This window comes from Aedes aegypti, unplaced genomic scaffold (genome assembly GCF_002204515.2).
Source record: "Aedes aegypti strain LVP_AGWG unplaced genomic scaffold, AaegL5.0 Primary Assembly AGWG_AaegL5_hic_scaff_1751_PBJ_arrow, whole genome shotgun sequence".
NCBI classification, from domain to species: Eukaryota; Metazoa; Arthropoda; class Insecta; order Diptera; family Culicidae; genus Aedes; species Aedes aegypti.
This window is the reverse complement of record NW_018735214.1, coordinates 19,444-36,252: the sequence shown is the minus strand read 5'-3', so window position 1 is coordinate 36,252 and position 16,809 is coordinate 19,444. Positions and strand designations below refer to the sequence as shown.

Sequence of the window (16,809 nt, the reverse complement as noted above, 5' to 3'; positions counted from 1 at the left end):
CTCGATGAGATCGCTAAGAACGAGACCTGCGAGGGAGGGAATGAGAGTAACGTGAATTTAGTGTTTGAGCAAGTTTTACTCATAGATTAAATAAAATTTGACTAATTAAGGTAAGTGATTGATTAATTTGAATTATGTTTCCGCTTTGGGAGCATTCATACATGTCTTGTCCTGTTTTCTGGTAAAGTTTTCATAAGAGGTCTAAATGCTCTGGTTGGCCAGGAGAAGAATTCAGAATGACTATTGGTAAGTTCAGGGTTCATCGGTCAACGAGAATGACTGATAGATTAAGTCGCTCCAAGAATATGGTCATTCGTAGCACCTAAGTACTTCCAGCACAGCCTTTCATACGATACACCTGGAGATCACCACAGCTACATAACAGAATCACAAATCGATCGTGTTCTGATTGATGGACGGCACATCTCAGATATTGTCGATGTTAGTACCTATCATGGTGCTATTATCGACTCTGACCACTATCTGGTGATGTTTAAAGCGCAACTACTATTCGTCATCAAAATGTTTCGGTACCGGTACGATTAGTTTGACGAGAAATTTAGACAGATTATGGAGGAGAAGAAGCCTTAGGGTAAGAAAAAAGCCCTCAAAATTTCGACTCAATTGGTGCTCCATTAGCTGGCGCATTTAATTTGAAGTTTGTATGGAATATTCGTATCGAATATATAAAAAAAATGACCCTATGTCACTGTTTCTATACTAGTTGATCGCGTTCAATTGAGCCCAGAATGACAATTACACTAGTTGATACTCTAATAAACATAATTGCAGAAAGTTGTATCTGGATTTAATCTTATTTTCATTACCCATTCAAATGTTGAAAGTTAGGCTTAGATCAGCATCCCGTACAATCACTTATATGCATACGCCGGGAAAGCGCTGAAGCTGAACAAGGCCCGTGTCCGGACGGAATCCCCAACGTGGCACTCAAAGCAGCGGTCCTTGCGTATCCAGATATTGTAAAGAAGATTATGCAGAAATGCCTGGACGAAGGTCAATTTCCAGAAATATGGAAAATTAAGAAACTGTTGCCGAAGCCTGGAAAACCGCCCGTGGATGCAGGATCATATAGGTCTATATGTCTACTGGATACACTCGGTAAACTCTTGGAACGGGTTCTCCTCAGCAGAGTGATGAAATGCAAAGAGAGCGAGAACGGGCTTTAGAAAGGCAATTTGGATTTCAAAAAAGGAAGGTCGACGGTAGAGGCAATGGATCATTGAAGGTAGTTTTTGCAAGTGCTTACCGCATCAAAACAATGGTACCACTGTCTATGGGATTTACAATGTGACAGCATTGCTGTTCTGTCAAACACACAAGGCTACGGTGGCTCTATCTATGCTTTCCATAGCGGCCATTTTGGTTATTTTAATGATCCATTCGGACAGTGCTGGAGAGGGCCGATCGTTACTGCGCCGAGGTCACGATAGATGTGAAGAACGCGTTCAACAGCGCCAGCTTGAAGGCCATTGCCACTGCGCTGCACAGAATGCGGGTTCTCGACTGCTGTGCTAGATTTTGAAGAGCTACTTCCAAAACCGTGTACTGAGGTCCGAAGGAGTTAACAATAATGGCTGGAGTCCTACAAGGTTCCATACTGGGACCAACGTTGTGGAATGTGATGTACGACGTGGTCCTATCGCTGAAGCTATCCAAGGGGGTCGAGATTGTCGGCTTCGCCGATGACGTCGCCCTAACGGTAATAGGTGAGACGCAGGAGGAAGTAGAAATGCTGGCATCGGAGGCAATTGGTCTAGTCGAAGATTGGATGGAGGGAGTCAAGCTGAAGATAGCCCACCACAAAACGGAGGTGCTACTAGCTAGCAACTGCAAAGCAGTCATGCACAGTAAGATCACTGCCGGGGGGGCATGCCATAGCATCACAGCGAAAACTGAAACAGCTGCCGTAATGCTAGACGATCTACAGAACTTCAACAGTCACGTCGATTATGCATGCGAGAAAGCGGCGAAGGCGAACAATACGTTCACAAGACTTATGCCCAACATAGGTGGTCATAGAAGCAGTAAGAGGCGTCTTCTGGCTGTCGTATTAACATCGCTACTAAGATACGGTTCGCCATCCTGGGGCACGGCGCTACAGACCAAGCGGAATCGGGATAAGTTAAACAGCACGTTCCGACTCATCACCATGCAAGTGGTGAGCGCTTACACAATACTATATCGTCGGAGGCGGCATGCGTAATCGCGAAGATGATCCCGATCTGCACCATCCTGTCCGAAGACATCGACTGCTATCAGCGAAGAAAAATTAGGCAGGCAAGGAAGTTGGCAACAATTTGTTCGTTGACTAAGTGGCAGCAAGCATGAGGCTCATCCCGAATCTATCGTCCTGGGTGAACACGGAGAAGTGAACTTCCACCTGACACAGTTTTTGTCAGCTCACGGCTGCTTCAAGCAGTATCTGCATCGGAGATTGAAGAAATGCCAGAACATGTTGTCTTCGACTGCCCGAGGTTCAACATAGAACAAAACACGGTGGCGGCTGCTTTTGGTGAGTTCTTCGGCGTAGACGCTGATGAACCAGAAGCCAACCTCCCGCCGGAATGGTCGGACTGACCTCGGCACTCGATAAGTCAGTCTGTTGATGAGAGGGGACCATCGGGCTCGAACGGAGTAGGCTAGATACTCTGTCGGGGTCTAGACCGAGTTGAACGAGCGTAACGTAGTATTGGTAATAAGTAGACCGTTGAGTAATAGACAGTTAAGTGAGTACCACAAAACCTAAACCCCATAGCTGGGTTAGGTGAAAGTTTCTAGCTTTGCTAGAAGTACGAAAATTATATAAAAAAAAATAAAACAATACGGCGTGTGCAGCTGCTCGCCCAGCGTTATAGGTGGCTGCGATGCGCTGAGTAAACTACCACCAAGCTACGTTGAAGAAACACAAAACAGTATTGCATGATCTACTTCAGATAGTTGAAACACCAACTTTATCAATTTTAATCATGATACAATCTTCTACAATATTGTTTGCTGTTATATCAAGTAGTGTTTTTGACATTCTGGGTCCAATTGAACGCGATCAACAATTTCCCTGAACCAAACAATAGATGATGTGCTGTTTCCCATATGTTTTTCCCATATTAACATCAATTTAAATGCACCAGCTCATGGAACGACCAATTGAGCTGAATTTCTCAGAAAGGCTTCCTCTAACCCCAAGAAATAATCCTAGGGGGTGCCCGGTGTAATTATACAACTTTATTTTTCTCCCATACTGAGCAGTCTGGGGCAGTCTAATGTGCAGCGACTGTGACGGATATCTTTCTACGAACGAACATGAGGGGTTCGAGGAGAAGTGGCTACAGTACTACGATTAGCACCTTAATAGTGATGTGGCCAGTAGCGAAGTTGGCATGGAAAAAACATTAGGGGCACGCGCAGAGGACGAAAGATTTCCGGCTCTAGATCTCCTGGCAGGTACGAAGATGCTCTATGTCCTGGAAAGTCGAAAAAATTTCCAACCCGAAAAGATCCTCGACCGGTGGGATTCGAACCCACGACCCTCAGCTTGGTCTTGTTGAAAAGCTGCGCGTTGAGAAATTAACCGACATATGTTGTCATCGTAGAAATATCACAGGAAATCAGATGCGTAGGGTCGGTGTTCCCTTAGTGGACAGTACCAGTACCCTATAGTCGCACTAGTGCCTTTTAACGCCCGTTTTGCTATAAATCTTTTCAAAACATTTTTTGACATGAAGGTCAGGAGCTATTTATCTAAGTATCATTGATACACAGCTTGATTTTGTTTAAAAAATGATCGAAATAATTAGTTTTGCTTAAAATTTAAGCTCCCTTGCGCCTATAGTAAACCTATTGTTCCTATAGTAGCACTACTGGGAGAAACTATTTTTTATTTTACGGAATAATTGATGAATTAAGAACTTTTTTTACATCAAACAAAAGCTTTTGATCCACACTTTGTAGAAAAAAAATAAAAGTTTTGTAAAAATACGATTTTGATAAGTATTTTGCCAACGCCGTGATGCTAGTGCTACTATAGGAACAGCAATTAGAAATAGTGCTACTATAGGCACATGTATTCCTATAGTGGCACACGCGATAATAAATACAAACATTTGAGTTTTCGTAGTGTTCATTATTTTTCCCACAAAACCAACATAAAAAGCTTTCAGATGATGTAAAAATAATGACGATAACGTTATTTTCTGATTTTTTACGAATTTTTGTTCTTAGCTATGCGACTATTGGTACATCGACCCTAAATGCATATAAAAATGCAATGCTGCGATGCTCTCTACACTGTTTGTGTTCGGGCGGTCGTGAGCAAAGAAAACAAGAACACAATTGCACAAAAGGAATCACCATTGCGGTAGAATTTTTCTGAAGCGCATGATCAGACTTTTTTCACCATTTTCCACCACTGAATGCGCAGCGAGCAAGATGGGTCGACCAAGTTGAGGACGATCTGCGGACCATTCGCAGAATGCATGGCTGGTGACGGGCAGCTATGGACCGAGTCGAATGGAGACGTCTCCTACGCCCCCGTCTCCTCGATCCTTCGTTGACGACCAGATCGTTACAGTACGGCAAATCCTCAAAAAAATATCATGAAAGCCAGGTCTAAACGAATTACTTTTATCGATTACAAGGCGGTATCGATCGCGTAGAACTATGCAAAATCATGGTCGAGAATAGCTGAGCAGAACCAAAATGTAAGGTGGAGATTTTAGGCAAACATTGCAATTCGTTTCAATTCCGTCTGGACTACGACAGGGTGATGAACTTTCGTGCCTGTTGTTCAATATGGCGCTTGAAGGTATTATGCGAAAAGCCGGGATACAATTTTCAACAGATCCAGCCAATTTGTTTGCTTCGCGGATGATACGGACGTTGTCGGCTGAACATTTGAAAGCTGGCAGACCTGTCGCAGCGTGACAATAGATGGGGATTATTGATACTTTATATGAGAGATACGCGGTGCTGAGTTTGCTCTGCGTCGAGAATAATATTGTAACACGGACATGACTTCCTCATTGCTGAAAAGTGTATATTGTTTCGTTATAGATCTTTGAGTTACATATGCAAACTAATAAACAGCAGAAAAAATCAACTACTAAATATTGCATTGACAAATTTCAAAGAAGGAAAATATTTAATATTTTTGCTCTATACAAACCACCGAAATAATTTCAAGTGGATTACGTTACTCATCAAGAAAAGTTCCAAACAAGCATAACGCATATTTGTTTGGCTTACGCTTTGACAGCTCTCGCTGCTCGATTGGCTCACACTTTGATAGAAATGTCAGCTTCCGCGAATCTCTCTTATAAAGGATCACTAATGGGAATATGTTCAAGGTGGTCAATAAGTTTTACTACCTTGGATCCTTGCTGACGGTTGGGAATGACATTAACCGTGAAATCCGGAGGCGCATCATCAGTATAACGGCTTCCACAAATCAACGCGGGTTTTTTCAATGACAGCGAAAAATAGACGTGATTTCGTTGTTGAATAGCTGCAAGCACTAGGGTAACCAATATATTTTGAACCTCTATATATTTTAAACCCCCTGGGCCATTTTCCTGCATAATTCCCAGTTTTAATCGAAAGACCAACTCAATTCGCATGCCATTTGGAAACATAGGACTATTCCGCACTTGCATCAACCGTTTGTACATAGAAACTGTGTTTATTTTATCTGAAATTAATTTGTTTTAATTGGTTCATCCATGCAACCGTTACAACACGTTACACACTTAAATTGAAGCCGTCAGAAATTTTTCAAATGTAAACAAAAACTTTTTTCAAATTTCTGAACTAAAAGCGTAGTCTTCAGTTTTCCATTGTCAATCGATTGATTAGACTATGGGCGAGCATATTATAGAACCAGTGTCTTGGGCTTTGTCGTCAAACGATAAAAAATGCCGGGGGTCCAAAATATATACTTTGAGAGTCCAAAATGTATTGGTGTGTCCAAAATAATGAAAAACAGTGCTTCACAATTCAATTATTTTCGACGTTTTATGGATCCTACATGACCGTATGGGCATTTTTATCTCCTAGATGAAGTTTTTCTCTACATGTTGGCATGTTCTTTGACTTGATCACGCTGTGCATTTAATTAATTGGGACAAAAAACTAAAATCACTTCCTTAGGGGGTCCAAAATACGACCGTTACCCTATTATATGGAACGATCTAGATTGACGCGACGAAAATTGCTGCGAAATCGCGTCGCTGTGGCTTGAACACGCTCATCAAATTGTGCATGCAGCAGAACATCAGCGCCATCGCGGCTTGTTGCTGTCGCCGTAAAAAATCACGTTGATTAGAAGGAGCCCTATGGGTTTCAGAAGAAGCTGTGGTCAAAAAGCACAGTCTTAAGCCACGCAAACTGCGTTCTTAACGATACTTTCGCTTAACATCTTATTCGAAAAAATCCCATCAATATAAAAGGCGAAACTCATATCTTTACACACCTAAAATGGACAGGATGACGACGACGAAATCGAACAGGTTCCACGGCTCGATAAAGTAGTGATACCGCAGCGCGAAAATCTTCATCAGACACTCGCTACTGAAGATGCAGATGAAGATCATGTTCAGATAGTCTAGCACCGCGCTAAACGTGTCCGTCTGCTTGTAGTGATCGAGCGTCATCGTCAACATGTTGAACCCGATGAACAACATGATGATCATGTCGAACTTCTTATTGGTAACTATTTCGAATACTATTGCTTGTGGTCGCCACTGAAATTGAGAATAGCGAGATTAGGAAGGAATACGTCACAGTTGATGTGCGATGGAAATGCCTTACCCTAGGCCGTGGAATAGCTTTCAGCGGCTTCTTCGAGCCCATCTTTTTCATGGCGTTGTAGTACTTTTTCTGATCCTCCGTCATGAACATTTCCAGTGAGCCACCGGCTTTCTTCTTCTGCTCGTTGAAGTTGTCGATGATGACACCGATGAACAGATTCAGCGTGAAGAACGACCCGAAGATGATGAAGAACACAAAGTAGAGGTACATGTAGATGTTGGTCTCGCGAATCGGCTGCTTTCCCACCTGGAAGGATCGAGGACGTAAAATTGTAAGCAGATCATTCGTAACAAGTTCGATTTCACAATAACTTACCTCCCGCGAGTCGATGGCGTCGTTCATGATCTGGATCCAGCCCTTGAACGTTGCCACCTGGAACAGACACAGGTACGCCTTCCCCACGTGGTCGAAGTTCATCGGCGAGTTCTCCCACGTGTAGTTCTCCGCGACGCACGCGTTCACATCCGGAATGATCTCGTGCGACAGCGTCGTCTTGTTCTTGTCGACGCACTGAAGGGAGGCAACATCCGATGGTTATTCATCAAGCCCTTTTGGATCCAACTTTAGAAGTGTACACTCACCTTAAAATACTTGCCAGCAAACAGCTGCACACCCATAATAGCGAAAATCAACCAAAAGATCAAACACACCAATAACACGTTGAAGATGGACGGTATAGCCTGTACCAATGCATTGACGACAACCTAAATAAAAGAAGGACGATCCAAGCGGGAATAGAGAGTTGGGAAATGATTAATTAGCATTAATTTTCATTTGAATATCACTAGCCTTTAACGCAGGAGTTCGAATTCCTTAAACAATGTAAAAATTTTCTGATCAAAGTTTATTCGAAATCCTGGTGAATGATCAAGTTTAAGTATGACGATCAACTTAATTATGACAAACAAACGAATGAGTTATGTACAATTTATCGAAAAAAAAATGCAACACTATACTACAACGCTAATATAATGCCACGAACTAAGCTTGCAATGCTGAGGTGATAGTAAACTGAAAGCAATAGAGAAATAGTATCTACAGAGCATCTTCGGAGAGATGGGAAAAGAATCAAAAGCTTTTTTTGATTCAATCATTTGCGGAAGAATCGTTATGTGTCATGTAAGCATCCATCGCTCAGCAGCGACAAAAAGCGAAAGCATATTTTTATGTACAGAGTTTGTTCTAAGTCTATTTATGGTTCGTATTAAAATTTCAAAATGGCATAATAACTTGGTTTAATATCTCTTAATTTTTATCGACTATCTCGGAGGTGATGTTCTGGCCGAATTTTTAAAAGATAAAATCAAAGTGAACATCCTCTTATAATTATGTCCTCACGTATAAGCTATGTTATGGGGAAAAAGCACTAATTTTCGACCCATTCATACGATTTTGGCCTACTTTGTATGAAAATCCGAAAATTGGCACAGAATTCTTGTAGCCCGAAATGTTTGTTTTGTATGGTATTCAGTTCGAGCTGCCTTCCAGCTTTACTTGTCAAGGCTAAACCTCGGTTTGGCTTTTGCCAAGTTTCCCCTCTACCAAGACCAATACTCAGACGGACTAGGCAATGGCGCCCACATGAACACTGTTTGTCATTAGTATTGTGACGTGGTGGGGGGATTGACCCATTTCGCATTAAAACACCCAGACAACCAGAACTCGCAAAAAAGTTCACGTAATAACTCGTTTATTCATACTCATTAAATCAAACCCGCAAAACACGGTACATAAATTCGTCAGATTGATGAGTTTCCTCGCATAAAAAGCTTTTTTTCTGAGTTCATTTGTACATTTTGTTTCGTCCCGTACATTCGTACAAAGTAAGTCGAATCAATCCGTAGCAGCTGTCAAACCAACATTTGTTATCATAAGTTAAGTCGCATAAGATCACAGGTTAGTTCGGAGGAAAATTAATACATTCGCATTGTATGCTATTATTAATCACATAATATATATACGTATATCGCCTCTACTTTTGTACGTAGAAGGCCTTTTCGCGACATCCTATAAGTGAAATTTTGCACATACAAAGCCTCCAGGTGATTTCGTTATACGTACATTTTGGTTATCTGGGCATTCACTTACGAACGTTTGGCATAATGGACGTTTCGCATAAAGCAGTTTCATACAAGAACAGGTAGCATTTTGAAGAAGGCATATAATTCTGTTTATGCCAAATATTTATTATGCCAAACGTCCGTATGCGAAATGCCCCACGCCCGCGAAAATGAACTATTAGGCTTGGGCCTTCGCAAAGCACTGCCCAGTTAATTGTAGAACCTTACAAAACATTTTCGACGGTGCGAAACACGAATTCGTTGGCTTGGGCTTTACCAAGCACACTTTTTCAATAATCTCTTAAGTAGTTAAGTGATAAACTTGCTTGTCATGGTTATTGAGAAAAAAATATAGAAGAAAATCTTGACAGAATCCTTGAAGAAAAGTCAGAAACCAATCGATCAAATTTTCAGCGCAAGAAGGTATTTCTGTATAAAAGCCTGAAAGAATTTGTAGATATTTATTTTGAAGATTCACTGGATGAAATCTCCGAAGAAGCTGTATGGGAATAATTTGAAGAAGCTCTGAAGCAATTTTGCAAGAGTTTTCTAAAAAAAATCTATAAGAGAATTACTTGAAAATTAGTAGTGATACTTTTCCAAAGATTCCTATAGAATTTCCTAATTAAGAATATATTTTCTCAGGAAACCTTCAAGAAATTAGAGAAGCTTTGTGTCATTCCTGGAATAATTCTTGGAAAAATTTTCGTTGAAAGTTTTTTATTTGTATGTTCTCTTTGAAGAGGCAATTAGATTGCACTAATATTGTTCTGAAATTCTCATTTCACACTTTTATAGCACATTGAAACATGGAATGTTTGCAATCTGATGCACTCAACCGTTAAAATCGAATCGAAATCTTTAAGGGTAATTTGTGTGGTTTGGACTAAGGGCTACACGTATATTATTTGGAAACATCTATTTAATTTCACCGTAAACGTCCAAAATACTACTATGGGTTGAAAACAGGGGTTGAATTCTGAGAAAATTGAGACTTTTTCTCACATTTCGCTCTGTGTAACAATCATGATCCGCATCACATCGTGAGAGTCTGTTTATCGTCTTCTGCTGCAGCTCTGAGATTGTACCGGGGGATAACAGTGCATGATAAAACCCATCTAAACAAGCTCCAAACCTATTGCTTTGGTTATTCGGGGATTGTTTATCATGCCAGAAAAAGTAAAACACTTACCCCTAGTGGTAAGTAAATAAGCGAGAAAATGTTTTTTTTTATCATCGCTGTATCTTTGGGGCTCTCTCTCGCAGCTGCTATTTATAAAGCTTGTTACAACTTGCCAATCATGAACCGATACAGATTTCTTCGCTTGCTTTGATCGTTTTTCGAAATCAATTGAGAACGTGTTCAGCAAAGCCTGGGACTGGTAGCAGGTCTCTTTTTAGAGACTTGGTCTCTGTTGAATGGAAGTCTCGAAACAGTTTCGATTTTTAATAGAAGGTCTCTAAAGTCTCTATTTCAACCAAAATGAAAACCAAAACGTCTCTGAAGTTTCTTCTTTATTCTGCTTGCAATGAATCTTGATGAAAAATTTAACAGCGTCGATAGATACATTCAGAGCCTTTTCAACACTGCCCATAACTACATATTTGTAACATTCGACAAAAGTAGGCATTGAGTAAATTGGATACCAAGTTTGCATTTTACTGCAGTATGGGAGGAAACTAAAATTTCAAAAAGTCATTGAGAATTCAAAAGAGCTTATTTGAGGCTGAAATTTTGTACAACTCATATCGCATATTGGGTGAATAGTCAGTAAATAATTCTGATAGAAATTTCGTTGCTACTACATTATGAGGCTCATGTATAATCTCAATGTGACTGTTATGCGGTTACAATTTCTAATGTGACAAAACAACTTGGTATTTTTTAGAATTTTCTAGAACAATCTCACAGATTTTAGTAAGTTTATCGAAAGTATTTATTATTTAATGACTCTCCATGGTATTAGCTCCAATTTGTCAAAAATGTCGAATTTGACTGTTATGCAGTTATGGGTAGAACAAGTTCGTTTATTCAAAAAATCCTTCAAAAAAATTTAGGAATTATCCAAGCGATTTCTTCAGAGATTTAATTTGGAATACTTCCGGGAACTCTTACAGAGATCTCTCCAAAAATTCTTCTAGAGATTTTTCAAAGGATGCTTAGAGGGATTTGCTCCAAGAATCCTTCAGCCATCCAACGTTATTGTTTCCCCTGATTTTTTTTTTCCAGAGGTTGTCCTAGAGTTTCCTCATGATATTTTTCAACTTATCCTACGACCGAAGGATTCCAACTATTCTGAAATTCTTCCTAGAAAATCTTCAAATGTTTATTCAAAAGTTTTGAAGAAATTCGTTCAGGAATTTTACCAAGAAACCCTATAACAATTCCTACGTTTTTATGTGATACATACAAGAAAACTCATCTAGAAATTATTCGAGGAAATCTATTGTGACTTCTTCCAGGAATTCCTTAGTAAATTCGACTTTAAATTCAAGATAATGCTCCTTCATTTTTTTTTCTAGGAATTCCTCCAGCGTTTGATCCAAAAATTACTCATGCAGTTTTTCGAAATATTTTTCAAGGTATTCCTCAAAAACATTCCCATGGAATCTTTAACCCTTGCAGGACAAAACAGAACAATTAGGCTGGACATATTTTCATACGGCTCTATCAGGGTCGGATTCACATATTATTTTTCTCCGTCTTAAATTATCCATAGCCATTGACTTACATTAACAACTAATGAAGAGTACAACTTATTCTGGAGCGTTACCATTTAGCAAGGGAAATATGATCATAAAGTTTAAAAATCGCCCGTCCTGAATGAGTATAGGTTGCACACCAGTAAGCACTTCAGCAAATTTTATTGTTAATTATTACGATCATGAATACAAACTTTTCTTCATGAATTACGTCAATGTTTTTCAAGGAATTTCTTTATAAAATTCTCCGGAATATTACTGATCTATCTGATTTTTTTCAACTAATTTAGTAATTTATTTAGAAAATATTGTATGAAAATTCCTCAACAATCCAGACGTTCTCTTAGAGATCCTTGTTCATCAAGGGGTATTTTGAAACATACACAAGTTTCATCAAAGGATACTTTAGAATGTTCTTTAGAAATATATCTCGAAAATATTTGACAGAAATTCTTGAGAAACAATTACTAAATGAACTTCGGAGGAAATCTTCGGAGTAAACTCTGACTAAATTCCTATTTCAAAGACACTCAATCAAGTTTTTAAATGTTTAAGTCTGCATCATTTTCAGCTTTTGTTCATGATAGAAAAGAAGGAAAGACGTAAACAATCTTAATAACACAAACTTTATAAAATTTTCTGTTCAAGTTTAGAAGTTTTTGCCGAAATGTTGTCCACCCTTAAATGATTGTAAAAAACCTTGATTTTTATTGAAGTTGCATAACAGATTAATATGTTTTATTATTTTATCGAATCTAGTAGATGTCTGTTCTTACGGTATGACGATTGTATTGCTTCATTCTCTATAACAAATGTCGTCTGAAATCAGACTTCAAATTGGTGTTTTCTTAACATCGTTCGCTCCAGTTGATATAATGTATTTCTTACCCCTCTTTGGCTGACTTAGCAGTAAGTCTTTATAAGTAACGAAAAAGCATATAAAATTACAGAGTTACTGATTTTATGCAGGCTAGATAATACTCCTCAATATCACCAGTCTTTGCCTCTTTTTGAGGGAGTGAAATAATACTAAGTAGATAGGCAACGAAAAATGAGCGTGGAAGATGCGATACAACACACAACGGAGGAAAATTCCATAAAAAAAAGAGTGCCATCGCAACTCGATGTGGGGTATTAAAAGGAGCGGCCGAAGCATCAAGTTAGTATTTGTGATAACTTATGTTTTAAAGTGGTAGTTGTGCAATGCCAACTTCGCCGAGCCGAAAGTTCACGAAGTTACTGAAGATGACGTCATGTTTGGCAAGCTGCGAATAAAAGCTTTAGCAGGCTCGTTGTCACCATCAGCTGATAGTTTTGTTTAAATTTTTCTCATGACTAATACAAGCTTACACATACTAAGACCCGGACCTGTTCTATAGGTCATTGATCGCAACTCCGCGATGCCCGTTTTGTTCGGACGGATCACTCAAGAGAAGGTTCTTTTAAAGTGTTAGTAAGGGTGAGCATAGAAGCAAGAGATAAGGAGTACCCCAAGCAGCACAGTTTGTTTCAACTCAATAATAAAATCATCTCTTGAAACTAATCAGAGTTGTAAATTGTTGAAAATATGACTTATAATTTTACTGAATAGCAACGCAAAAAGCGCAAGAGGTGGAGTCCGTTTGCAACATAATTAAGTTATATCGAAATTGCTGATTTATTGCAAAATACTTGAAAGAAAAAAAAAAATGAAAACAAGAAAAAAACAACAAAAAAGAGAATCAAACTTCCGACATCAAGATCAGTATTCTTCTCCTCTACTTACTACTCCACCAGCTCTCTTCGAACAATTGCTTCGCCAATGTACTATAAAAGCTAACACACATTGCCTAATCAAAACTTGTTGCTTACAACTTTACTGCACCCTTCCGAATACAAGTTCATTACTGACGAAATAAGCCCACGCCTGAAATAATCTAAAGCTTTTGTAAAAACTTTTGCGCAACACATGAGAAACACCATTCGAACAAACAAACTGTGGCTAGACCATGTGTTCGTTAATACACGGTGTGCCAGAAACCGTTATTAACCCAAAAAAATGTCCAAGAATTCGACATATACCACTCGAAAGATATAGTACTGAAGCATCTTCTCCGTAAATTTGAAAATATGCTCACAAGGGAATCGAAAGTTATCGGGATTTGAAGGTTTTGAGCTATTTTGGAAGGGATTTTTCACATTCTGCAAAATTTTCCCCTACGGTGCATCTTTATTAATTTATAAACAAGTCAATAACCATCAGCTTCGCATTAAGCATTTCAAAACATGTGTTATCCAAGCATCTTCTTTGTAAATTTGAAATAGTGTTGGCACCGTTGAAGAATATTTTGAAGTAAGCGAATATCCCTTCCAAAAATAGCTCAAAACTTTAAATCACGATAACTTTCCAATCCCTCGTGAGAATATTTTCCAAATTACGGAGAAGATGCTTCAGTACTATATCTTTCGAATGGTAGGTCGAATTCTTAGACATTTTTTGTGTACATAACGGTTTCAAGCACGCCGTGTGGAAGATAAGTAAGGTGCAAGTAACATATTGCAACTGGATTGAAACAAACAATCTCAAGCTGTCATACACGTATTAGTGCAACTTTCGCGCAACTGGATGAATCTTCTGAGTTGTAGGCATGTGAACTTGAATGAATGCAAGTTGCAGATGGCTCAACTGAAAGTAAATTGAAACAAAACATTAAAATCTGCATTTTGGAAGAAGTTGCAAGAGATTGTTGAAAAGTTACTGAGCACATCTTGATAAACTTGACTCTTATTGCTATTTGCAAAGCACATTTGCAGTAAATCTTGTCGTTAACCGTCCAACACGGAGTGACATGCCATTTTCCTTTGGAACAGTAATGAAACTTTATGTGCTTTTTGACATTAATATGCAATCGAACTAGAACTAGATAAGTTACAGATGCTTTTATTGATACGTGCTTGAAACCATTTTTGGATAAGCATTCTTTAGAAGATGTTTCAGTGCAACTTGAGACCAGATATTATCCTCTGCATTTCGATGCACTCTCACTCGAATCGATCGTGTTGTGAATTTTGAGTTCAATTTTTACTCAGAAAAACCTCAAAATCACCTGAATTTTGCATCGCAGGGAAGTTTCTGGCGAGCCTGGTTAATTGTGCTCACTTTTTTTAACTGACTAATAAAGAATGAGACCGTTGAAGATATCGTTTCGATTTGATGCAATCGCTCAGTTTAATTCTCACATTTGAAGTTAAGTTGCGAAACTTTTGCATACTAAAATAAATATGTACGGTTTTTCGTATTTAAAATAACTTTAGAAGAGCGCCACCTACAAATTTCAGTTTTTCATTAGATAACGAATGAACTAATGTAATAGTTCAATAGTTATTGAAAAGCTCAATACCATTAATTTAAACAAACGACATAAACGGACGATAATGATGAATCGATCTAAAACTATTAACCAGCTGGTTAGCATTATATTGGCTCTTTATCATGGAATCAATGCGCTTATTGACTACTTTAAAAGCTGTTTGCTGTAAAATATGTGTGTAGATTTGAGTGCATATATCGTGGCGTGTAATTGTGCAACTTTTTGGCAGTCAGTTTATCAGATAACTTCTTCGAATCTAATTTATGTTATCAGCATGCAATCGAAACAACGAAGACATTTTTTTCGGGAAATTTTCGGCAAATTGTTGAAAGCCGTGTGGCGTGTTGATGATTTGTTCCTAAGGGTTAAGCAGTGGTAGGCGATTGGAAGTTTCTAATCTAAACTTATTTATTTACTTTGAATAATTAATAAGTAAAATCCGAATAAGTGGGATGGAAATGAAAGAAAACTTCGAAAGATGGTAATTTTCAATAAAAAAGGAACGATGCAAATCTACTGAGACTACTGTTCTATTAGTAACTACGGGGAAGAAGAGTAGAAAATCGAAATTCAGAAATTAGAGAGCGAATTATAAAATGTGTGAGAATCGATCGATTGGAACTGAAGAGCATTTGGATTTGGAATATGATGAGAACTTTCAATTTTGAGCATGAAGTTCGGTTCGGTTCAACGAAAGAATTAGATTTTGGTTTGGAGTCTACGTACCCTCATACCCTGCATACGGGACATGGCACGTAGCGGTCTCAGTGCTCTAAGAGTTCGCATTGTTTTGAATGCTTGAATACCACCAGCTCCACAGAGTGAAGCAACGAAGTTGATTAAGGACACCTAGAGATTTCGGGTAAAACAAACGAGTAACACACACGAGAGTGAGGCATACGAGAGAAAGAGAGAGAGAGAAATAGATTGTTTTTTTTTTCGATAAGAGATGAAATAGTTAGGAAGAGCGACAGTATTTTTTTTATTTTTAGGGGGATTTTGGGAATAAAAGAGAGACACAGTAGAGGAGACTTTTGGTGGACATCATTGAAGGGATAAAGACAAGAGTTAGATCGTGAGAGAAGGAGATGTTAGTGTAAGGGTTCTGTTTCGAATGGTAGAAACGAGATGTTGAAAAAATGGGCGTGGACCTGGCGAATAGGTGGATTGACTTGCGGTCTTGAAAAAATATAAATGATGAAATACCGCCCCTTTATTTTTTTTTCATAATTGTTTTTATTTCTGATTGGGTGTTAAGATATGTTGTAACAGAAAACATTCAGACGGAAAGAATGAATAAAATATATTGAATGTAATGTACGGAAGTTAGTCGCAGATGTATTTTTGCTTAACTGTCGTCATTCTGAAAGGTCTTCAATGAAGTATACTAGCATGCTTCCGGTTCCTAGAAGAGCTACCTTTTTTAGTTGTTTATTCAAGGTAAACTGCTTCCATTTCGGATATCCTCTAGTTTACATATGTACTTTTCAATAGCTCTATTTCTGTCAGGAACTACTGATACATAAGATTGTCGTTATTTACAATACTCACTCGAAATCTTAAAATAAATATAAAACTGAAAACCAACACAAAATCAGATTCAAACAACAGATATCAGCACACATACATCGACACAGTTTGCTCTAGTCTTGCCACTCACGGTGAAGGCCGAAAGCCCATCTAGCATTTATGTATACACGGAATGAATACAATAAGCTCCTATCATTCAACATGGAAACATATTTGTTCTTGTATGCCGACATTGATCTGACGTTGGCTTATTAATTTATGTGTTGGGCAATGTTTGTCCAGAGAGCATTGATGTTGCTACAATCTATGATAGTCTTAGAAATTAATAGTTGAAGGTTTACTTC

At 38.6% G+C, this 16,809-nt stretch overlaps 1 protein-coding gene across 1 annotated transcript in view; it reads right to left on the bottom strand.

Annotated features, from left to right (window-relative positions):
• Positions 1-3: 3 nt before the first annotated feature.
• The window catches only part of LOC110680707 (sodium channel protein para-like), a gene marked incomplete at its 3' end in the record, with an annotated part of 28,542 nt that continues 11,736 nt past the window's right edge, over positions 4-16,809 (bottom strand). Inside the window, exons 5-9 of the mRNA XM_021856496.1 lie at positions 7,404-7,526; positions 7,138-7,332; positions 6,823-7,068; positions 6,485-6,755; positions 4-26 (exon numbers count right to left, since the gene is read on the bottom strand). Of these exons, the coding sequence (XP_021712188.1) occupies positions 4-26; positions 6,485-6,755; positions 6,823-7,068; positions 7,138-7,332; positions 7,404-7,526 (858 nt within the window). The remainder of the gene's footprint in view (positions 27-6,484; positions 6,756-6,822; positions 7,069-7,137; positions 7,333-7,403; positions 7,527-16,809) is intronic.